The sequence below is a fragment of the Protopterus annectens genome, chromosome 13.part0, assembly GCF_019279795.1.
Source record: "Protopterus annectens isolate FY-2018-M chromosome 13.part0, PAN1.0, whole genome shotgun sequence".
In the NCBI taxonomy this organism is placed as follows: Eukaryota; Metazoa; Chordata; order Ceratodontiformes; family Protopteridae; genus Protopterus; species Protopterus annectens.
Window position 1 is genome coordinate 1,256,213,245 of NC_056747.1, and position 25,392 is coordinate 1,256,238,636.

Genomic DNA, 25,392 nt, shown 5'->3' on the forward strand with positions numbered 1-25,392 from the left:
TTTTCCACACCATCTAGACCGTACCCCAAAGGTCAGAAGGGTGGAAAGATGTGGTTCCGTAAACCACAGGGAGTCGCGCCCACTGCACGTGGTGAAATTCCCCCTAGAGGCAGGGGGGGCCATAGACTCCACCCCAGGGGCAGAGGGGGTCCACAGAACCAGGGTTCCAGGGAGTCCTTCCCTGACCAACCCTTTCAGCATCCCTGAGAAGCTGCCTGACCACCTTTGGAGGCAGTTGGGGGAGGATCATCTCTGTACCTGGAAGCCTGGCAATCCCTCTCGACATGGGTACAGTTGATCATATCAGAGGGTTACAAAATCCCCTTCATTTCCCCTCCAAACCAATTGCCAAGACCCCTCCCAGACATACCACCCAGACAAAAGGGTCAGGCTCAGCTGGAAATAGAAAAGCTGTTAAGTCATCCAGGCAGTCCCAGCAGACCAGCTAGGATCCGGAATGTACTCCAGGTTCTTTTTGGTACCAAAAAAGACAGACTGAAGAACCATTTTGGATCTCGAAAGACTGAACTAATCTGTGCAGAAGACAATTTCGGATGGTAATGCTGCAATCCGTTCTGCCCTTGGGCAGAGAACTGGATGTGCTCATTAGACCTGCAGGACGCATACACGTACTATCACAAAGATACACAGGCGCTCCAGGAGGTTTCTCCACTTTTGGCTGGGAGCCAGTCATTACCGATTCAGAGCCCTGCCCTTTGGTCTCACCACAGCCCCCCCTGGGTGTTCACCAAATGTTTGGCAGTGGTCACGGCTCACCTGAGACTAAAAGGATTCCAGGTGTTTCCATATTTAGACTGGCTCATTACCGCTACCACCAAGCAGCATCTTATTCTAACCAGGGATTACACCATTCACATTTGCAACAGGTTAGTTATTTCCATAAATTTTGCAAAATCCTTGTCACCTTGTCAATGTATTAACTTCATAGGCGCCGTGTTAAACACCACAGAAATGTCTGCAACTTTAACACCTCAGAGTGATAGATATACGGCAGAATGTCCACCACCTGATTCAGTCCAACAAAGGTCAAGTTAGTACTGAAAACATTGGGCCTCATGGCAGCGGCTATTTCCCCTTCCCTTAGCCCACTTCCACATGAGAATTCTTCAGTGGATGCTTTTCTCAGTGGTCCTACCAACAACTTCCTATGACTCACAACATCTTGATAACCCCGACTTGCAAGAAACTGCTTGCCTGGTGGATAGTCACCCCTCAACTTCAGGGCAGACCCTTGGTTCTTCTCCCTCCAGTTGCCACGGTGACAACAGATGCCTCCCTGATCAGGTGGGGGGGCATTATCAGGGCAGGACTGTCCAGGGCACATGGCAACAATGTCCTAGAGATGAGAGCAGTGCTTTTATCGTTGCGAGCCCTTCAGGACTCTCTTCCCACGGGCACTATAGCAGTTCAGACAATATGTCCGTAATGTGGTACATAAGCAGGGTGGAACAAAGCAGGGCGGAACAAAGTCCTACCCCCTATGTCGAGAAGCACTCTACTTTGGCAGTGGGTGATCTCCAACTGTTTCTGATGGCAACGCACATCCCCGGGAGATCCAACGTAATAGCGGACAGATTGAGCAGAACAATTCTCATGCCTCACGAGTGGTCTCTGAATCAAGTGGTAGCAGAGAATTTTCCAGAAGTGGGGTCAGCCTTGCTCCCACCTTTTTGCAACACCTCAAAACAGCAAGTGCCTCGACTTTTTCACTCTTCCCCCTACCAGGCCCCCCCCCCCCCAGAGATGCTCTAGTCCACGATTGGCCTCTGGGTCTTCTATACGCTTTCCCCCTTTTCCATTGATCCCAAAGTTAATTCAGAAAGCAACTGCTTTGAGATCCAAAATGATCCTCTTGCTCCTTACTGGCCTCCAAGTATGGTTTCCGTTCCTGCACCGATGCCTTCTGGAACAGCCCTGGCATCTGCAACCATTTCCAGATCTTTTGACCCATCTGACGGGCAAGCTGCACCAGTCTCTTCAGTCCCTCAACCTCACACCTTGGTTGCTCCACTTCCAGCCATAGCCAGGCTTCCCTTAATTTCTCTTCCTGTCCGTGACATTATTCTTGCCTCCCATAAGTCTAACACCAGGAAGACTTATGCGAGCAAATGGAAGCGTTTTTCTTTCTGGGCACAAGCTAGGTCCTTAGACCCTTTTAATGTTCCAATTCACAAAGTTCTTGATTTTCTGGCAGAGCTTTTTCATGCAGGTTCATCGGCAGCCACCATCAGAGTTCAACTAGCGGCCATTGCCAATTTCCATGTAGGACTTTCAGAAACCAGTATTATGTCCCATAAACTCTGTAAACCTTTCCTCAAGGGCATTTTCTTACTCTACCTCCCATTAAGGATCCTCCTCCACAATGGGACCTGAATTTAGTGTTGTGTTCACTAATTCTTCCTCCCTTTGAGCCTGCAGCTTCTTGTTCCCTCAAGCTCCTCTTGGAAGACTGTTTTTGGTGGCCATGTCTGCCGGCAGAGTGTCGGAGCTTCAAGCCTTGTCTACCCCTTCCCCTTATTTGGTCTTTCATAAAGACGGAGAAGCTCTCTGAACAAACCCTTCCTTTCTACCTAAAGTTTCTTCTGAATCAAATCTGAATCACACTGTTCACTTGCCGGTTTTCTTCCCAAATTCAAACCGGGCTGAACAGAAACTACATTCCTTGGATGTTCATCGCCAATTGCGGTATCTAGACGGAACAAAACAATTCAGGAAGTCAGAACAGCTCTTCCTTTCTTATGCTGACGGGAGGAAAGGACTTCAGTTTCAAAGCTAACCCTTTCCAGATGGTTAGCTTTCATCATTACCTTTGTCTACGAGTTGAGACATAAACAACTTCCTTCAAAACCTAAGGCTCATTTAACCAGGGCGCTGTCTACTTAAACAGCTTTTCATGCAAGGTTACCTTTAGATGCCATTTGTGCAGCAGCTACTTGGGCTTCTCAACATACCTTTTATTGCCCATTACAAACTGGATATAGCCTCCAGAAATAGACCTTACTTTGGTTCCACTGTACTTGGGAGTCTGTTCAGTTGAGCCACCCAGGACCAAGGTGCTAGGGACGCTGTCCCATCCAGCAAGAATGAAGGCGAGAATGACAACTTAACATTAAGAAGTTATGTACCTACCATAACGTTCCATGTTAGTGGTCTTCTCGCCTTCTTTCTTGCGTCCCTCCCTCCTGCCCCCTAGCCATGACTACTATTACTATTGCCATATATAGATCTGGGCAGTTAGCGCATGGTATTGTGGGATATAGGGCTGCCTCGAGCCGGTAAAAAAATAGCTCTCAAGCTATAGTATAGGCAGAGTCTGAGCAGAGGATCGGCTCTGAACCCATCCAGCAAGAAAGAAGGCGAGAAGACAACCAACATGGAACTTTATGGTAGGTACATAACTTCTTATTTTTCCCCACTCAAAGCAACTTAACTGTCAAATACTAACTCTGAATATTTAGTACATGGCAGCTTCACCATAAGGTTAAGTATCCATCCTGTTTTAGAGGGGGTGTTACTAACTGCATAGCTTTGCATTACTGCTGGTGAAAACACTGACCAAGGTCCAGGAATGTAAACTTACAGAGTTGGACATGTTTAGTTTTGGGACTAGCCTACCTTTTTCTGGTAGTTGTAGTTAACTGTTTGGGTATTTTTGCACGAAGACTTTAAATTCTGCAATAAACTAATATAACTTTATTTTTTAGCCTGCCTTTTTGGTGGAGTTGTCCAGGATCTTGGCAAACAAGGACAACAGTCAGGTTGCTAGAATTGCAGCTGGATTACAGATAAAGAATTCTCTAACGTCCAAGGATCTTGATGTAAAGGCGCAATATCAGCAACGGTGGCTGGCAATAGATGTTTCTGCTCGAGGAGAAATAAAAACTTATGTAAGTAAGTTTCAATTTGTTTGAACTGGCTTTTCTACTAAAAGATTTTAAATTGGAGCATGTGGCTTAGTTGAATTTACTAGCTTGGTATGTTACCATACATTTGGTGTAACAATCATAGGCATAAATTGTCTTGCTTTTATCCTACGACTGCCTCTGCTTCCAAAAGAGGGATGGTCATGAGAAGGCAAGAGTGGCCTGAGCTATGGCATACTGGTAAGGACACCAGGGAGAATAGGCATTTGCACACAGACTGGAGTATGAAGGGACTCGTAACAAAGGGAAAGGAGTAATCTGACGACACTAACAAGGGTACAGAGAAGTTTGGAATGGGTGACAATACTACACACCTGGTTAAAGATTCTATTTCATTCCAGTCCTAACATTTAAAGCCATAGCAAGAAGCATAGTAAAGTGGAGTCGGTGCAAGATTAATTGGTAATGGTCCTTTCAAGCATCATGGGTATAAGTAATTGTAGCTGAATTATACCATGCTTTGAGTAACCTAAAGTAAAAGCACTAATCTTAAGTTTGTGATAAGAGAAGAAGCGTGCACTGAATGTAGATTAAAGTGCACAAACTTGAAAGGAGTGGTATGTTTAACTCTTAAGTTTAAATGAGGGGCAGCAAACCTGCTTGCACTGGATGAAAACTACAGTGAGGCACATGCCATAGAAACTAAAGATAAAATAATGAACTTTAGGGTGAACACCAGAGCAGTTCCCCTAAAGATGAAACTAAACTTGATTTAACAAGGTAGCATTAAGATGTTAGTGTTTCACTGTTGCAGTAATCACATTTGGGTTATCTGCCTGCAAGGTAGCCCTCAGCCAGCCTGAATACCAGAGTCTTGGATTCCTGCATTGGATGTGGTCTCTTGCTTTACTTCAGGTCATCAGTGGTATAAAACATGCAGCCGATGCCATTACATCAGTCTTTCTTGCCTTGCCTGAAGCAGTTCACAAGTGCCTGTCGATTGACTCAACTTCAGCTTTCAAGTTTCAGAACCAAAGTCTTCAAAATGATAAGTACCCTGTTGGGGATCTTTATTTTCTTGATCCAACCAGTGTCAGTAAAATAACAATTGTCTTGCCTGTGGAAAGCAAAAACCTCAGATTTTCATTCTTACTGCATTCCCTGTTTAGGCCCAGACCACAGTATCCCTCGCTGTCTGTTTTGTGCTTTGTTCAACTCCCGAACTATTCGGGCCATCTTTGCAGCAGATTATTTTGGTACTCTGTATCCGTACTCCAAAATGGCTTTAAGCCATCAGACAACTTATCTTCCAAAAGTAAGGATAAAGACCGCATAGGTCCAAAACTGCTGACTATGCTTCCGTTAAGCTAGTTGCCAGTCTGCTGGTACTCAGTGAGGCACTTTCACAGCCCCTGATAGCAGCTACCTCAGATTCGCAGGCCTCTGAGACCCATTTGGAGTCTGGTACACTGCGAGATGCTGCTTAGACCTATGGAACCTGCACATGTCTCTACCTTGGATGGGTCTTGGGCTGCTGTGCTGCTGTGCAGGCAGTCTTCTGAGGGTGTATTCAGGCCTACAGACATGCATTTTAAAGCAAAGCCATCTTCAAGGCCTAAAACACACCACACCTAGAAAACAGATATCCAAAGTGCATGCCCAGGCCCATATGCCTAAAAACAAATGCTCAGAATGGCTGAATACCTTATTACCTTAATTGGGGGAAGCCAGCCTTCCCCACTAAGACCTAGAACTGATTTTCCTTCTGATCAGGAATCTGATTTCTTTTCCTTCTGATTACCAGGATTTGCCCTTTATATACTTGAGGATTCTGATTCAGAGGATTCTATTCCCTCTGCTTCCCCTCCAGAATTTTCTTTTGGTGAAACCTTGCACACTCTTGGAGCATTTCCTTATTGGAAAGCCAGGATTACTGACTGCAAATAGACTTAGGAAATTCTTACTCCTTCCTCAACACAATCCTTTAGCTATCCCTCCTGTTCTGGACATTGTAGATGCTTTCTTGGAATCTAGCCTTTACCCAGACACTACCTCCAGCTCCCAGAAAACCTGACTGGTATTAAGAGTACCTGACTCAAGTTCCTCTTCAAGAATCCTACTGTGGATCCAGAGACCATTTCCCAAGGACCAAAAGGCATTAAGGCTACTGTTGCCAAAAATCCTACCCCTTCTGATTCTAGAGCCTTGGACAGATGGGGTACGAAGGTATACACTTCTGCTATTTTGGCTGTTGGGGCTTTAAATTGCCAGTTTCATATGTTAGTGCCAGCAGCATATTATAGGACTGATTAAACAAAGATTATACCTGACTCTGCTGAACACAATTGCAGGATTTAATGCATTCTGCAGAACAAGTCTGTAAACATACTTTGCAATGTGGTTTTGACTCTTTAGAAGCATCTTGCAGGGCTGCTGTCATTGGGTTTGTACTTAAAAGGTATGCTTGGCTTAAGGAGCAAAACTTGCTAGATCATGTTAAAGCTAAATTACTGGATGCTCCCTTAAACCAAGACCGCCTGTTTGGCAACAAAGTAGAAGTCCTCAGAAGGATGGAGGAAAGCTAAATCTATGCAAAGTGTTTAAACATTTCCTATAAGCATGGTCTCCCAGATTTAGTAGGCATTTGCCTTCAAAGAATTGGTCTTTTCCAGTCACTTCCAGGCCTTCAGTCCAAACACAGGAACAGCAGACCCACCTAGGTTACAGTCTCAGGCTACACAGAGGCCTAAGCAGTGGTGGGGGGGGGGGGGGCTCCCACTTCCAAAGCAGGGAGTAGTAAGCCACCCCTATGGAAAATTGGCACTGACTTGACCCTTCCAAGCCCTCCAACTGCAAGCTCCCTGGGGGAAAGCTTGCCCCGCATGCAAAAAACTGAACTCTGGACAGTGGGGTTTTGAATATATTTTCCCAAGGATACAGATTTCATTTCCACACCCTACCAACACCAAATGGTAAGACCTACCCCCAAATTAGTGGGCAGAGGCCCAACAGCAGTTTCTCGCACTTAAGTATCAGGGCTATTCAACCTGTCTCACCAGAACAAAGGGGACAAGGTTTTTGTTTCACTTTCCTGGTACCCAGAAAAGACAGCTCCTGGAGTCCTATCCTGGACCTCTCTATTCTAAACACCTTTCTGGTAATCCCAAAATTCAAAATGCTAACGCTTCAACTGCTTCCTGTGCTAGGCAAAAATGCCTGGTTGGCAACCTTAGACTTGAAGGAAGCTGTCCCAGCAGGCAGGCCAGATTCTGCACCCTTGGCTTCAAACCCTGTACTTTGCAGCCTGGCTAATTCCTTGTGCTTTCCAGTAGCATCTCTGACTAACAGGTGCTAGATTTTCTGGAGGCAAGGCCTAGTACCAGAAAATCCTATGCTGAAAAGTGGAAAGATACTGTTCCTGGAGCCAGACTCGGGGGATGGGCACAACTGTGCCCAGCTTTTCATATTCAGTACTTAACAGACTTGCTCCTTAAGGGCCTATCCTAGTCAAAATTCATGCCTCGTACTGAAATGGCATAATACTGAGCCACCCCTCTCAACCCCTGCTAAAGCAATTCCTTAGAGGGGCCAAAAATTTAAGAGCCCTTACTCCAGCCTGGGACCTTAACTTTGTATTGCAAAAGCACAATCTCTCCCTCCCTTTGAGCCAGCTGCAACTGCAGTTTAAATTCCTTTCTTGGAAAAGTCTCTCCTAGCCATCACTTGAGCAGGAAGAGTGAATTACAGGCCCTCATGGCGGAGCCCTGTATCATCCATGCAGACAGGGTTTCCCCTCAGGACCAATCCTTTATGCCTAAGGTGGTGTGTAGTGTGGCCCTAAATCAGTCCATTCAGTTGCCTACTTTTTTCCCTAATCCACAAAACCAAGAATGAATACTGCACTCTTAGGACATGCAAAAGACAACTTGGATTTTTATTTGGACAAGACTAACCCTCTCACTCTCTGCCCCTGCAGCAAAGCCAACTAGCAGCCGTTCAGATTAAGTCCATTTCAAAGCAAACCATTTTTAAATGGATAGCCCATTGCATTAATTTCTGCTACAAGCACCATGGAAAACCTACCCCACAGGGGTTAAGATCACACTCCACCAGAGCTGCAGCTACCTCTACAGCATTTCTCAGTGGAGTCCCTACCAGGGACATCCTAGAAGCTGCTACCTGGAGCTCTGTACATACCTTCAAGCATTACTACATGCCTATTTTCTTCTAAATCCAGAGCTGGTTTTGCCATTGTAGTCTTGCAGGGCTTAATAGCTGGCCATTAAGCTCCAACTTCCTCCCTTAACTTTGGGAATCAACCCAAATGTGATTGCAACAGTGAAACACAAGCATAGTACAGTTGTGTACCCTTATCATAAATGTAGATGTTAGTGTATTCATTGTCCTGGTTACCCTCCCTCCAGCATCCTGACTTCTCTTGGCTCTACCTTTCCTTCCTGTTTGGTGTGCAAGTTTTCTGCTGTACTTGCTTTTTGATGGTGTAGCATAACATGTAATAGCTTCCCATTGTGGGGCACATGACATCTGGGGCAAGAAACTCTAATGGCATCAGCTGCATGTTTTATACCCTTGGCAACCTGTCATGGAAGAGAGCATCCGACTCAGGAATCCAAGATTTTAGTATTCATGCTGACTGCGGGCTACCTGCAGGCAGATCCAAATGTGGTGACTGCAACAGTGAATACACCAACATCTACATTTATGTTAAATGTACACAACTGTACTTCAGTCTGTCCAATATTAGGAAATGCTAGTAGTTGTGAACAGTATACTAGGCAAAAATGGAGTACCCTGGGAAAACTTGTCAAATTTGCAGATTAGGTCAGAAGCTAGTGTTGAGTGGTAGTACACTGAATATAGTGGGGGGGCAAGGAGTATGGCGAGCAGCTGCATTGAACATGATCCATTTGCTACTCCTTTAGACCTTTTCTGTTTTTGTACAGTGTTTTAAAGGTAGATAAGTAAAAAGGAAATCTGAGGATGGGAGATCTAGCAGTATAGAAACCTTCTCCTGGGGTAAGAATAGGAGAGGACACTGAAATAACCTGGGGTAAGACTTTACTGTAAAAGCCTTGCTTGTGGAAGGCTAGAGGATTGCAAACAGTGCAAGAAGGCATTACCCAGCTCCCCAGAAATGGAGAATAGAGAAGTGAATAGGCAGGTAAACTGAGTAGGTGACACTGGTCGGGGTAAATGTAGTGGTGGTGTCTGGCAAAGGTAGCACAAGTTGAGGCAGCATTGAAAATTACAGTAAGAAATCTAAGGTAAAAGATGCAGTACGTGAGCAGACAGGGCATATGAAATTTCTAGGAAATTAGAGAAAGGGAGTAGGGGATTGAAGTTGCATGGGTTGCAGGAGGAAATTGAATGAAAGAATGCAGAGGTGCACGACTAGCAATACGGGGATCTGAAAGCCCCCTCTGTTAAGGAAATGGATTAAATGGGCAGTGTGCACAGTGCTGCATAGAGTTTTGATCTGGGAAATCTCATTGCATGTAGCTCATGGGTGGGATATGCTATAGGATAGGACTTCCAAAATAGTGAATTAAGTTAGAAGGGGAAGGTTAACCTTGGAAAGTTCTAAAAATGTGAAGTTATTGGATTGGAAGAGGTAAATGAAGTGGAACAACCAGTGGAAAACATGGTAGGAGTAAAGATTGAGATTCTAATGGAAAAGATTAGTATGAAAGGTAAAGTATTTAATGGACCCCTACATTGTGGTCCTCTTTAGTGTATTGCCAGAGTTGAGGAAAGATATGGAGTTCCTCACTAGCAGCCAAATGGGTCATGATTGAGGGAAAAGTAATGCCATGTCAAAATGGCATTTGGAAGATTTAAGGGGATGGAAAGAAACTACCATAAGATTAACCTAATACTGTATGGAGGACATCCTGTAGTGACTGCTTACCAGTAGAGCTCTGAGTTTGTGAAACTGAGTGGTACTAAATGGAAACAGTGGGGAAGACTCGCCAAAGACCTGTGACTTCTCATCCATGTCTTAAACCAGTTGCACATCAATTCTGACCGATCAGGGAAAGTGTAAACAAATGGTAAGTTTGGATTGAATGGGATTTGTATGGAGTTAAGAGTAGCAGATAACCTTGCTCTCCAATAAAGGAATTTGATAGGTTAAGGCAGGACTTTGAGCTTAGAATTCCTGGAGGAATGGGTAGGAATAGTCAGTACTTAAGCACTGGCAAAAGCAAGGGCGAGTAATGGGAACTAGAAAAGATGCCCTTGTCCAGTTTCTGCCCTCTGAGCCATTGCTAGACTAATGACCTCAAGGGTGAGGGGAGATGTATATGGAAAACAATGCTATGCAAATGACATTTAACTGATGCTTGACCCATAGGGATTTGGGAAGTATGGAAGGTCTCAACAGTTTGGGGGAAGTCCAAACAAGTAACTGGTGAGGGAAGAAAGGGTAGAGTGGCTAGCATAAATACCTGGGAAATATGCCCGTTGAGATGGAAAGGATTAAGCAGCGTATACTAAAGATCCAATTAGTGCAAGGAAGGAGCTAGATGGACCCAAGACTGCAGGTGTTCAGTTACCCTGTTTCTAGATGGGGAAACTAAAATAAGCAATTATGCAGAGAATTTGTGGGATGGGTAGAGGCAGTGTGGAGTCTGCCACTAGAAAGAAGGCTTAATCAGTTCATCTGCTGACTTGTATAACTGCAGTGCACTTGGGCCATAGTACAGACTGAAACAATTTTTTATAGGCAGGTGAGGAGAAACAAAGCTAGAAGCTACCAAGGGAAAAGTTGAGATTAGAATCTGAGGGAGTCTAAAATGAGGAAAAGGATTGGGGAAAGTGAGCAGAGGGTAACCCCAACTGGGGCCCTAGGAAATCATATTTATGTACTAGAATGGGAATTTTGGAATGAGGAGCGAGTGAATTTGGGTAAAGGTTTTCCAGTGCTAGCCCAAGAAATAGATTGGAGAAGGAAGGTGAAGGGTTCCAAGACAGTGGAAAACTGGTCAAGACCTAAAACTGGCAGTGGCAGAGTAATTTGCACATGGGGAATGGGACAAAGCTTTTTCACCTTGAAGATGCATCTCTAAAGTTAATGTTCTAGAATTCACATGGAAATATGTGCATAACTAAGAATTATAACCATTAAGATGACATTTCCTAGGGGTGGGGTTAAGGAATGTTGGTAGGATGAACATGGGGACTTGTTCTGGAGCTGTAGGAAACTGCAGAAATGAAGGATATGGGTACTTTCCAGGTCTTGGGGACTTAACACCCAGGCTATTTCTATTGGGATATGGTCTCTATCCATGTATTGCAGTAATGTTAATATTAGAGATTACTAGAAAACGGAAATGAGTAGAGCCACCAACTGAACAGTCAACAAACCAGATCTAACTGGTGAAAACTAATTGAGGAAAGTGGAACAGAGGGAAAGTCGCGTTTGGACAATGAAGGTTGTGAATGTGATGAAGGGAAAGATGGAAGGAATGATTTACTTAATGGGACTTTTGAGGTAAGGAAGCAACTTTGCCCTCTAAACAGTTAACTAATGAGCATGTTTAGGGAAAATTAGACTGTTGTAGAAAAGGCATCAAGAGGACACCAGTTAGTGTGATGTGCATGATAGAAAATGTAACCCTAGCAACTGGCTTGTGCCTGATTCCTTATAAGGAATGCCTGGATGGGTACAGTTGCTAAAGGCAAGCCACCAGTGCGCAGTCTGCACTTGTGTGTATCTGAACAATATTGGTGAAATTTAGCAACACTTGCATAAAACAATATTCAAACATGGTGTGGTGTTCCTTAGTGTGGTGTTCATTAGTGTAAGTATTCTCACCAAAGAAAAACCACATGTCACAAAAATGCTGAAATACCATCCTTGTAGAAAGTGACATAATTTAACATTAATTATAAATTTTAAACATATGTAGGTGAATTTGCATTATATCATTTTAGTAGACTGAATTTGTCTGAATTTCAGTGGTTTTGTGTATTTAAAATTCCAAGACATGGTTTCTTTGATATTGTAATGAGGTTGAATTATGATGTCTCAATGTATTTAAATAGTTCTTTTTTAGTAGGTTGTATTCATCTCTAACAGGAGATGAAAGCGCTTAGTACTTAATTATTGGGTTTACTCTTTCCTCTGTACATTTTCTACAAGGATGGTATTGCAGCTATTTTAGTGACATATGGTGAGAATACGTGGAAAATATGAAGGTATCTCAAAACACCATTATATTGGGCGACTTCAACTACCCAAACATAGACTGGGAGCATTACTCTAGCTCCAGCACCCTAGCCGAAAGGTTCCTAGAATTTATAAACTCAAATGCTATGGAGCAACTCGTTACCACTCCCACGAGGGGAAAACATACTGGACCTGATCATCACCAACATGGGGACTCTATGCTCCAGACCAGAAGTGTATACCTCATTAAGATCAGACCATAAACTAATCTTGCTGGATATTCACATCCTGACTCCACCCCCTACCCTGAAAACCACAGTGAAAAACTTCTTTAATGCAAATTTGACACTTCTCAAAACCGAGGTGGAATCCTTCAAAGCCCCCGGGCCTGTGGAAAATACGGCCCAGACCGCAGAATCCTTTATAAACGTGTTCTATGAACACTTTCAGGAATGCATGGATCATGCAATCCCAAATAAAACCAAGTCCCAATCCTCCAAAGGCAGACATCCTGTCTGGTGGACCCCAGCCATAAACTATACAATAGAAGGAGGCAGCTAATACACGATGGAGCAAAATCCCAAAAAGGGAAGGCATCTCTGATCAGTATTGGCAAAAGACTACGGGCACTCATAAAATCATCTAAGGCCAGCTTCGTAATCGCAAGGCTTTCTTTAGTTAGGAACCTGGGTGGGAATTCCCAGATATGCTCAGAATTAGTCCAGAATGACAAAATGCACCGAACCCACAGACATTGCCAACATCCTAGCTGACAGGTTCAGCACAGACTTCTCCCCCCTCCCCACCAAAAGGGCAAATACCTATCCCAGCAGAGTGCTGTCCCCCCTGACATCTCAGATGCTCAGGTAAGAGCTGCCCCCTCCAAAGCAAAAAAAAAAGCATCAATGGGACCAGACAGTGTCCTGAGCTGCGTCCTACATGAACTCCAAGAGCAGCTAAACCCGAACATAAAACTGTTCAATCTCAGCCTTACTACAGGATATGCACCCAGAGTGGCGTACAGCAACAGTGGTCCCTCTCCATTAAGGTGGTGCCTCAACGGATCCTGGAAACTCACCCCATAAGCCTGACTAGCTTGGTCTGCAAAGCTATGGAAAGGATCATCCTCATAAATAGATATTGGGGACCTACAGACACTGGATCCTACCCAGTTAGGCTGTAAGGGCAGATCCTGCCTCTTAACTGGTTGATTTCTTTGAAACTGTCACCAAGGCCATTGACGAGGGGAAGGTGGTCCACACAGCCTACCTGGACCTCGCAAAAGCCTTCGATACAATACCCCACTCGGGCATTATAGATAAGCTCACCTGCTTAAATATAAGCCCCTATGTCACTAGATGGGTTGCAAACTGGCTCAAGGACAGAACCCACATGGCTAGAATTGCTGGAGCCATGTCAGACTCCAAACCAGTTACAAGTGGCGTCCCACAAGGCTGTCCTGGGACCTCTCGTTCGGTATATATTTCTCAGAGGTACAGGCCAACACTGAAGGACTGTGGCTAACAAAGTTAGCAGATGACTGCAAACTTGGTGCCATAATAGACACTCCAGCCGACACAAGCATCCTCCAGAAGGGCCTCATAGAAACAGACAACTGATGCCAGAGTCATGGCCTCAAGCTAAACGCCAAAAAGTGTATAGTCATCCCCTTTGGCAAAAAACAAAGTGCCCACAAATTACCACAGAGGTGGTAATCCAGTAAGTACAGAAGTAATTGGGGACCTGGGGACCCAAGTTGCTAGCAATCTCTCATTTGACAACCACGTGGCCAAAGTGGTTAGAAAAACATTTTATATAGCCCACCTAATCATGAAGGGATTCACATCTAGATCAGGGGAGGTCATTGTGCCTTATTACTCATCCCTCATCAGGCGCATAATTGAGTACAATGCCCCTTTTGGGATATACCTTACCAGACACCTGCAGCAACTGGAAAGACCCCAAAAGTACCTCACCAAGAGGATCAAAGGGCTTAAACAGATGCCATATGCTGCTCTGTTAAGGAAACTCCAGCTCTACTCAGTGGCATACCGCCTGCTCAGAGGCGATCTGTGCCTGACGTATAAAGCCACGTCCAACCCGGAATTAATGGACCTGCTGCACTTCAGAAAATCCACATCCCATCGAGCTACGCGCTCAAGACTTGAACCTCAGCACTGAAATAGGACATTCTGGAGGGACAGATTCATAACCCAGAGGCTCCCTTCACTCTAATAAAATCCCAGTCCGGGTTAGGCAGAGTCCCTCATTGACTTTTCAAGAGGAATTTTGAGTGGATGGGAGATCGTAGGTTTACCCCGGGTATCACTTCTGTGTCTCTGTTGGACAGAGGCACAGTATACTAACATCAAAAGGGCATAGCGAAATAAATTTTAAAATAGGTGGCGAAAGCCAAACGCACTCTGGCTAGGCTTATAAATGCCCCTAGGGCAGATAGCCTAGTATGAACCTATGAACCTATAAACCTATAAAAGATGTCTGTGGAACATGATTAAGACTTCATTTAGCAAATGCAGTCAACTCATTCTCATGCATACCTAATCTGGTGCATCTTGCTGTAGACATTTTAAGGTTGTAAGATGTCCTTGGATATATAATGTGAAGTAGAAATGTAAGGCACAAAGTCCAGTATGCCTAGCATTAGCTTGTTACAGGTCTGGTTTTGACAGTCTACTTTCTCCACTGTAAGTTCAGGGTGCAGAGTTGAAAGTAAGGAATCGTAACAGGTCGAGGCAATTTCAGTCAACTGCCTGTCCTAGAATCCAACTGGTGTGAACCTTTAGCTTCTTTCCATTTCATGAAGCTGCAGAATCCATCCCATAGAAAAATGAGTACAGTGAACACTGGTATATCCTGTCAGCACAAGTTTAGAACAAGAGATGGTGTAGAAACGGAGTTCATGATGGTGCAGACTAAACTTCATACATGAGGATAGTGTCAAAATTTGTATGAATGATAGGTCTGCTAGTCTGAGCTGTACAGGAAGTTTGGCACTCATTGCAGTGGTAATTTCCAGTAACCCCATATGAGTAAACACTTTTCAAAAGTGTATTAAGTGAAGGTGCCAAGCCTCCCCTAGTAAGGCCCTTGTGTAGTCGTCCATGTTCCTTGTTCCTATTATCCCATTGACTAATTGGAGATGGTTCCGTTTCTCCATTTAGTCTGAGCAGTGATGCTTTGTAATGAGGTTCCCTGCCTTTTTTATACCTGCAGGCAGTCTCGTTGATTGGCAAAGGGAGATCTAGTTGTATAATTGCTGCAGGTATTCAAAATTTCTGATTCTCCTTTTTGAGGCCATTGTCAATGCAGTAGCCTAATGTGACAACTTCTAAAAGGTCAAACACTTGATACCCTTTCATTCCACATGTGAAATTTTAAAAGGAGAGTTCTCACTGGGCAAGAATTTACCTTAACTGGAATAGCAAACACCTTAAACTGCTCCATTCTGTTTGGGGGGAGGCCACCTTTATTGACTTATTCGTGACAGGCTGTGACATTTACATAAAAGTAATCTAGCTATATTAACATACCTCACATTGCTGTCATAAGCTAAGCAATATGTAATTTAATTCCTGCCTCTTTAAAATATCTTAAACCATTACTACATTGGTTTTCATTTACAAAAATGAATTGCCTATCGAGACACAATCCTAGTTGCATGCATTTTACATCAAACCATACTCCCAGTTGCAAACGTACATTACTTGCCTACCCAGTTCTCAGTCAAACATTTTGCTCATTAAGTCCTGGCACCTTTTCAGACATTCCTCCCCTGTATGCATTGCCACAATTCCCATTTATGTAGTTACATTTTTCTAAATCTCCTTTCCAGTTTTGTTATATTCACTGTCCAGTATAGCTGGTTTGATTTTGATTTCAGTTTTCTGGTAGTTGCTTTTTTGGCAGTTACCATGTCTCTGCAATTGTTTCATAGCTCAGAAAAATGTCCCTTATCGGGCCATTCCACCCAGCATCTCCTGACAGTGCATCCTGCAATGAATCCTTCAGGGTATCCTTAAAGTCCAGCAGCTCATTGCACTTCAAGTAAATATTACAAATTAGCTATGCTCTACTAATGCTTTAATAGCTTTTGTTCTAGATGGCAACTAGCGCTGATGTGTTTAGGACTCTATTTCTTTGCCTTCCCTATCTGGGATTGATATCCATCTTTAACCTATAGTCCAAAGTGTCATCTTCCCATTCTGTATTCCCTCTTATTTGCTCCCAATACCTTGGTTGCTTTGCCAGTTTCTGGATTGTGGGGTGTCCCTGATTGTGGGGTGTCACTGATCCATTCCTGTATTGGATTAGTTCTTAGAATACTTAATGCTACTTTAAAATGTAAGCTGCATGATATATTCATAAAAGCCTGCATCAGAAATCCATCTTTCTTGAGCTTCCCCCTTTCATCATCCCTTTTCCACTTTGAGTTTTCTGCTTGTGCTGTTTAGAAGCCTTAACTGTGTAGCTGAAATAACCCGTTCAGTGTAATCCCAATCCACCCTGTTATACTGGAATAGTCTGCTTACTCTATTGTATTGGCCAGAGGGGGGCCAAGTGTGTAGTTTGTGGAATGCCAGCCTTCTAGATATTTGGTACCAGCTCAGTGCCCATGGGAGGGAATGTAAAAATGCACCTGTGAAGGCCCAGTGCAGCAAAGAAGAAAACAAAAGCTTGCACACTTACCCCAAGTTGGAATGGCCAGACCAAAAGTTTGTGGGGCATGTTGGATTGTTAGACCAGTTCTGTTGCAGCAGCACCAAAACAATGTAACTTTGCAGTCTTCCTAAGCTAAGTACAATGGAGGACTTGAGATGTCAGAAAATAGAGGAATCCATCTTCACTGCAGCAATAAGTCCTTATAGTTGTAGCTTGAGATGTGCATGAAACCATACAAATGTTTTCCCTTGTCTCCCTAAGATGCATTTTTAAAGCATCTCAAATGGTTAATGCAGCTAGTCCTAAATGGCAGGAAGGAGCCTGGGTTTATTTAACGGGAAGTTTAGTTTCCCTAAAGAACGAGTGCTACTGAGTTAATGGGAAGATTGAAGTTTTCATTTTAAGCCCATGGAGTTTCCAGGGTGTCTTAAAAATCTTTGTGGGGGATGTCTTAAAAAGGATTCTGTGAATAGCCCAGTCATGTGTAAAAACCCAGCAGTGGTAACAGACCACCCTGGAATTGCTGAAAGGCTGTTGAAGCACACTGTATTGAGTTAAACATTTAAGTTTCTGCAGTTACCACCTCCTCCTCTAGGTGTCAAATATTGCTTTAGATTTGCATCCTTTCCAAAACCATGCTACATAGAAGTTGTCAGAATATTGATGTCTCTAACCATACATGATGGCAGACACAATTGTATTTATATCTGACGAGCGTATTTGTTAAAATGTGATAACTTAATGTTTTAAAGGTTCAAGCCACATCCACTGGGAGTACTCAAAACTCATTCCCTGCAGTAAGTCCTTAAGTGCTTAATTGCCAACTGACAGGGCAGCCCTGTCTATAGCCCCTTTGCAAAGGAAGAATAACTGCCTTTTAATACACTAGTGTTGGGCTGGAGAGGAACCCTGAGATCTTGTTTCACTGTTGGTCATCACATTTGGGTGATCTGCTTGCAGGTAGCCCTCAGTTGGTCTGAGTAGCAGAGTCTTGGTATTTCTGCAGTGGATGCTGTCTCTGCTTCCATGACATCAGGTAGTCAGGGGTATAAGACATGCAGCAGACGCCATTGCATCAGCTTTTCTTGCCGTGCAGTGTCCGAAGCAGTTTTGCAAGTGCTGGTCGGCCGGCTCCTGAAATTGTTTCAGACCCAAGGTTTTCTAAAGCCAAGTACCCCTTTAGGGATCCTTTTGTTTTTTTCTTGCTCTAACTGATGGCAAAGTTCATTATCTTGCCTGTGGAAAGCAAATACCAGAGATTTTCATTTTTACTGTCACCTGTTTAGGCCCAGACCACTATGCTACTCGCTGTCTTGTGCCTTGTTAAATGCCCGAACTACTAGTAATCTGTCGCTAAATTCTCTCGCTCATTCTCCGTATTCCGAAATGGTTTTAAGCCATCTGACTACTGTTTTGAAAAATACAAGGATAAAGATGGGATAGGTCCAAAACTGCCGAAAAAGCTTCCGTTAAGCTAGTCACCATTCTGCCGGTACTCTGGGAGGTGCTTTTGCAGCCCCTGATGCCCACTTCTGCAGATTCGCAGGCCTCTGCTGAGACCAATTTGGAGTCCAGTATGCCACGAGATGCTTAAATTATGGAACCTGCAGATGTCTCTAGCGTGGATTGGTCCAGAGCCGCTGTGCAAGCACTGGCTTCTGAGGGTGTTTTCAGGCCTTCAGATTTTCATATTGAACGGACTTAGTTTCAAAACCAGAAATACTGAATTTTGGGCCCAGAGTTTGCACTACACCTAGGAAACCAACACTCGTTCTCAGGCCCACATGCCCCAAACGCTTAGAATGGCTGAAGATATAATTAGGGGAAGCCAGACCCCCCCCCCCCAAGACAAAACTGATTTGACTTCTGATTCTTCAGTTCATAAGTCTGACACTGAGGGTGGGCACGTCTGAATTTTCTTTTGGTGAAACCCTATATACCCTTGGAGCATTTCTGCTGTGAATGCCAGGACTACTCGGTCCAAAAAGACTCAAATTTTTAAACTTTCCTCAGCACAGGACTAGCTATATCCCCCTGGTTCTGGAAATTGTAGAGGTCTTCTTGGAATCCAGCCTTACCCCTGATACTTTGCTTCTAGCTCCTAGGAAACCTGACTGGTACTAGAGTACCTGACTCCCACAAGTTCTTCTAATAAATCCTACTGTGGGTCTGGGGACCTGAAGTCATTTAGGCTAAAACATCTAAAAGCCCTACCCCTTCAGATGAGGACTCTAGGGCTTTAGACAGATGGGGTAAGAAGGTATACACCTCTGCTATTCTTGCCATCAAGGCTTTACATTTCCAGTTTCATATATCGGCAACATATTATGGAGCTAATTAAACAAATTATTCCTGATTGTGCGGAATATACAAATTAATGCATTCTGCTCACCATGTTGAAAAACATAATTTGCAATGTGGTTTTGATGCCTTAGAAGCATCTTGCAGGGCTGCTTCTCTTGGTCTATTCTTAGAAACCATGCTTGGCTTAAGGAACAAATCTTGCAAGACCATGTCAAAGCAAAATTACTAGATGCACCATTAAATTGAGAGTGCCCGTTTGGCAAAGCATAAGTCTTGCTCCAAAAATGGAGGAAAGAGCTAAATCTATGCAAACTGCTAGATTTCCTAAAAGTACAGCCACCTAGATTCAGTAGGCATTGGCCTTCTAAAAACTAGTCAGTCCAAACCCAGGTGCAGCAGACCAAGATTTGTCGTAGGGTATGCACAGATCTAATCAATGGAGTGCTCCCCAGGGAGTAGTAAGCCGCCATCCTATGGTAAAATCTCACAATGACATCCTTAACTTTTCCAAGCTTTGCCCAAGTACTTGCACCCTTGGGGGGGGGGGGGATTTGTCCTGCATGCAAGAGTACATCACCCAGGGCAGATGGGTCTTTAACACTATCCCAGGGTTACAGATTATATTTCCACTCGCTGCCCAACCCTAGGTTGATGGCCAGACCTCCCCCAAACCAGTGGGCAGAGGCCCAAAAGCAAGTACTTTCTCGGTATCAAGGCTGTTCAGCCTGCTCCAGCAGAGCAAAGGGGGCACTTTTTTTTACTTTTCTTTCTGGTACCCAGAAAAGAACTTTTGGCACCCTGTTCTGGATCTGTCTATTCTCAACACCTTCCTGGTGGTTCCAAGGTTCAGAATGCTTGCATGCAAACAGCTGCTTCCTATGCTAGCCAAGTACTCCTGGCTAGCCACCCTAGACTTAAGAAGCTTATTTGCACATCCCCATAAGGGAATCTTGTAGGAAATATCTGTTTCAGAGCAGGCTCTATGCACTTATCAGCACTTCCCTTTGGCTTCTCTACTGCGCCCAAGGTATTCACAAAATGCCTAGCTCCCATACTTGAACAATTGCCTGATTTCAGGTGAACAGTCAGGATTTGCTACTCCAGCACCTGACATTTGTAAAAAGACTTAACTTCACTGTGGTACGAAATTAGATCACATCTGGCCTTTACTGTGCTAGAATAGTCTTGAATTCAGGTTTTGCTGTATTCCAGACTTTCTTGTGTTGCCCATATCCTTACTTTGATAGGAGGAAGCTTCTCTAACCAGTGAGTGGGGAGCTTTGAGCAGCCTCTGTCCCTGGAGGAGTGGTCTTAGCCAAGTAACTAGTTTATTGGCTGTTTTGGGCTATTTCCTAGCTCTTTCAAGTCCCCTGCTTTAAAACCCGCTTTGGCTTGGTTTTTGCACTTCTGACTCATCTAAGCTCCTTGTGGTGCTAGCAGCAGAGACGAAAGAGTGACTGCTACCTGATTATTTTTGTTACCTTTACACTAGCGACTGCACTTTTCTCTCCTAAAAGCAACTGCTTTAATACCTAAATAAGCTTGTTGCATTTATTGCTTACCTGCACTTTTTAGCCATTGTTTAACTGTTAAGGCTGCCCACTCGTGTGCTAGCCTGTGCAAAGCATTTACTGTGTTTTTCTGTCTCTGATACTGTTATAAAAAAAAAGAAAAAACAAGTATATCTGTTTCCTGCCTTTACTGTGCTAGAATAGTCCTGAATTCTGGTTTTGCTGTATTCCGGACTTCAGTCAAAGTTCCTGTGTTGCCCATATCCTTGCTTGGATAGGAGGAAGCTTCTCTGTTCACCAGTGACAGTGGGGAGCTTTTGAGCAGCCTATCTGTCCCTGGAGGAATGGTCTTAGCCCAGCAACTAGTTTATTGGCCGTTTTGGGCGATTTCCTAGCTCTTAAAGTCCCCTGCTTTAACCCGCTTTAGTGCGGCTTTGCCTGAGTTTGCACATAGCGCATCGGGCAGCACCATTTAAACTGTGGCTCCACAAGGTCTGCTCTTGGAACTGCTCTAAATCTCAAAACAAGCACTCTATTCTCTTTCTATAAACTCTGCACTTGCTCATATAAGTAATCTTGCAGTTAAACACTAATAAACTTAAGCACTACACCCTCATACTCCAAGTACTTGCTCCCTATTGGTCCTTTCTGATAAAGTCTAAATAGTTACCTATACTTTCAGGCATGTCCAAAGGCCAGTTTCGGGTCTACTCCCCAGTCCAGCTGGTGAATCTGGTAATCTTGAGGCAGTTACAACTGTCTTATGTACACAGACCACCCTCTCCTCCCAACAAGCTCAAACATATGCGAGATGCAACTATATAGCCAAACTGGAGGCTGAGCTCTCTCAACCCAGTACCAGCACAGCCGGACAGGAGGAAAAGATAACCTCACACACCACAAATCCAGTCTCGCATAGACCCATTGCATCAGCAAACCCAACACAAACACACAAACATACTCTGAGGCTCTAAACAAAAAACATACTCTGAGGCTCTAAACAAAAATCTGCCTAAGCAGCAGGGACCTCCAAAGCAGACATCCAAGCATCCCCAACCATGCAACAATACCCACTTAACGCATAACTCAGTGTGCCACACAGTCACAGCCCTTAAGGCTAAACACCCAGAACACACTTGTCATAGGCGACTCTATTGTCGGACACACTGACGTCCCACTCGCCAGACTGAATAAGGTCACCAAGCTGCCTGTCTGGTGCCAGGATCCACCACAGTACTTACACTCGGGTCACTCAAAAGCAAGTACAAATATGACTCATTGTCCATGCTGGTGTGAATGACCTTAGACATACCTCCCTGGAATTCATGGAGACAGAGTAGCTCTCTGATCATGTAGCCCAGGCCAGTATGACCCTGACCTTGAGTAGCATCTTGCCCTTGCTAAGAATGATGCCACAGTATAAAGACAATGATCAATTTTAACAATTTGCTAAAGTTTTGGTGTCATTCAAAGGGGATCCAGTGTCTGTCAGCCTGGGATGACATGCTCGACAAGCCACGTTGCTTAGCAAAGGATGGCTTGCACCTGTCACCCCTGGGTTTTCGAATACTGGCTAAGGCTCTTGCTTCCCCCATAGTGCTTTTTTAGGAAAGGCTCAAGACAAACCCACCTCCATAGACAACACAAAGAAAAAACTAAGGGTAATGCTGCTCAGTGCCAGAAGTCTAAGCCTCAAGATGCACGCACTCGAGACTGTCCTCGGTATGGAGAATAGCTGTGCAGTAACAAACCTGGTTCAAGGCTCCCAAAAGCACCCCAGCACTACCAGGTTATACTTCAAACCATGCTTTCCAGCCACAAAACTCAGACTGAACCACAAGGCGGGGGAGTATCCATATACATCAGATACCCACACCTCCAGGTTACTGGCACTGCACAAAGCATTGGTGACAGTCCATGTGCAACTAACAGTGGGCAAAACTGCATTTCAGTTTGTAGCCTGCTACAGACCACCCTCCCTAACACAGGAATCCCACTCTGCTTTCCTGAGAACACTAGAAAATATGGTCTCTCCAAAAACCATTATATTGGGTGACTTCAACTACCCAAACATTGATTGGGGCAACTACTCAAGCCCAAACACCCTTGCCCAATGGTTCCTAGAATTTTATAAACTCAAATGCTATGGAACTGGTCACCACTCCCACAAGAGGGGAGAACCTATTGGACCTGGTTATCCCCAACATGGGGTCTCTATGTTCTACAGCAGAGGTATACCCCTCATTGGTAAGATCAGACCATAAATCTCACTAGACATCCATATCTCGTCCCTACCCCCAGCCAAGGAAACCACAGTGAACTTCTCAAGCAAACTTCACTTCTCAAAACCGAGGTGGAATCTTTCAAGGCACTTGGACCAGTTGAATCTGCTGCCCAAAACGCAGAATCCTTTACAAAAGCATTCTATGGGCACCTACAGGAATGCATGGAGCATGCTATCCCAAATAAAACACTCACTCCTCCAAAGGCAAGAGACCTGTCTGGTGGACCCCGGCCATAAATGAGCTATATAACAGGAGGAGGAAGCTACTACATGATGGAGCAAACTCCCAAAAAGGAAGGCATCTCTCATCCGTACCAGCAAGAAACTACGATCCCTCAAAATCATTTAAGGCAAACTTCGAAAGAAAAATTGCACAAGACACCAAGGATAATCATAAGGCCGTTAGTTATGTCAGGAACCTGTGAGGCAACTCCCAGGTATTTGGGTGCAAAATGACAAAATACACTGAACCCACAGACATTGCCAACATCCTGGCTGAAAGGTTCAGTGCAAACTCCCCCCCCCCTCCCCTCCAAAAGAACAAATGTCTATCCCAACAGAATGTAGTCTCCCTGTGATCACAGATGCACAGGTGAAAGCTGCCCTCTCCAAAGCAAAAAACACAGCATCAATGGGACCAGACTGTCCCCGGGCTGTCTTATATGAGCAAGAACTAAGCTCTCACTTAGACACTGTTCAATCTCAGCCTTACTACAGGATATGTACCAAAGGAATGGTGTAAAGGCTATGGAGCGCATCATCATGGAAATCTTAAACAAGGACATTGGGAACCTCCAGACACTGGATCCTACCCAATTCGGCTTTGTAAAGGGCAGATCTTGCCTCTTAAACCTGGTTGACTTCTTTGAAACTGTTACCAAAGCCATAGATGGGGGAAGGTTGTCCACACAACCTACCTGGACCTTACAAAAGCCTTAGACCCAATACCCCACTCGGGCATCATAAATAAGCTCACCAGCTTAAGTATCAACCCCTATGTCACAAGATGGGTTGCAAACTGGCTTAGGGATAGAACCCACATGGTCAGAATTGCATGTTCCATGTCAGACTGTAAACCAATTACAAGTGGCTTCCCACAAGGCTCAGTCCTGGGACCTCTCGTTCGGTATATATTTCTGAGGTACAGGCTAACACGTGGACTATGACAAAGTTTGCAGACTGCAAACTGGGTGCCATAATAGAGACTCCGGCTGACACGAGCATCCTCCAAAAGGGTCTCTGAGACGGAACTGGTGCCAGAGCCACAGCCTAAAGCTAAAAGCCAAAGTGTATTATCACATTTGGGAAAGTGCCCACAAACTACCACATGGGTGGTAATCCACTAAGTACAGAAGTAATTGGGGACCCGGGGACCCAAGTAGATAGTAATCTCCTTTGACAATCACGTTGCCAAAGTAGTTAAAGACCTATATAGCCCACCTTATGAAAGGATTCGTATCTAGATCAAGAGGGGTCATTGTGCCCCTCTACTCATCACTTACCAGACCCATAATTGAATACAATGCCCTATTTGGGATGTAACTTACCAGACACCTGCAGCAACTGGAGACCCCAAAAGTACCTCACCAAGAGGATCAAGGGACTCCCAGTTGCCCTATGCACTTATACTAAAAGTTGTGAACCACCTACTGAGGCGATCTGTCTGACATATAAAGCCATGTCCAACCCAGAATTGACATGCTCCACCTCAAGAAATCCAGGTCCCTTAGAGCTAAACGCTCCAGGGACTTTAACCTCAGCACAGAAATAAACAGGACATGCTGGAGGGACAGATTCATATCCCAGAGACTCCCTTCACTCTTGAACAAAATCCCAATCCATATTGGGCAGAGCCCCTTGCTAACCCTATTCAAGAGAAATCTTGAGTGGGAGACCGTAGGTTTACCCTTGGGATCTCTTGTGTCCTTGCTAGACAGAGGTACAGTAAACTAACCTTAATATGGCTACATACTGTGACCTACTATACAGAGACGGTCCAACAAATCTAAAAGGGTGGCGAAAGCCAAACTCACTTTGGCTAGGCTTATAAGTGCTCTAGGGCAGATAGCCTATTGTACCCAGCCAACAGATTGTATTTCTTGGGAGCAAGCTTGAACACGTCAGATGACATTCCTCAATCCAAGAAAAACTTATTTGACAAACTACAATCTACTGGCCACCAAAACCCAGCTATATGCAGGAAATGTACTGCAAGCCCTAGGGTTCATGGCCTCTTGCTTTCTACTACTTCCATATGAAAGACTGCATATGAGAAACTTCAATGGTACTTTGTCTCTGGTGTCCACATTCTCAGGACCTGGAAACAGATTCCTATTCCTTGCCTAAGGGCAGAGTTTCTTTGGGCCGGGGCCTGCTACCACAACAAAGGGCTCCCTTTCACTCTACCCCTTGCTGCCCAAACCCTGACAGACTGTGCATTAGGTTTCACATGGCAGGACAAGTGTATTCAAAGCAAATGGAGCCCAAAGCAAATGCATCTGTATATCCATAAAAATAAAAATTAGCTGTACAGAATGC

At 44.3% G+C, this 25,392-nt stretch overlaps 1 protein-coding gene across 1 annotated transcript in view; it reads left to right on the forward strand.

The window, feature by feature from the left end:
- Positions 1-25,392, forward strand: part of KPNB1 (karyopherin subunit beta 1) — a 2,271,876-nt gene that overhangs the window by 40,700 nt on the left and 2,205,784 nt on the right. The window contains exon 3 of the mRNA XM_044055271.1: positions 3,726-3,908. Within this exon, the coding sequence (XP_043911206.1) occupies positions 3,726-3,908 (183 nt within the window). The remainder of the gene's footprint in view (positions 1-3,725; positions 3,909-25,392) is intronic.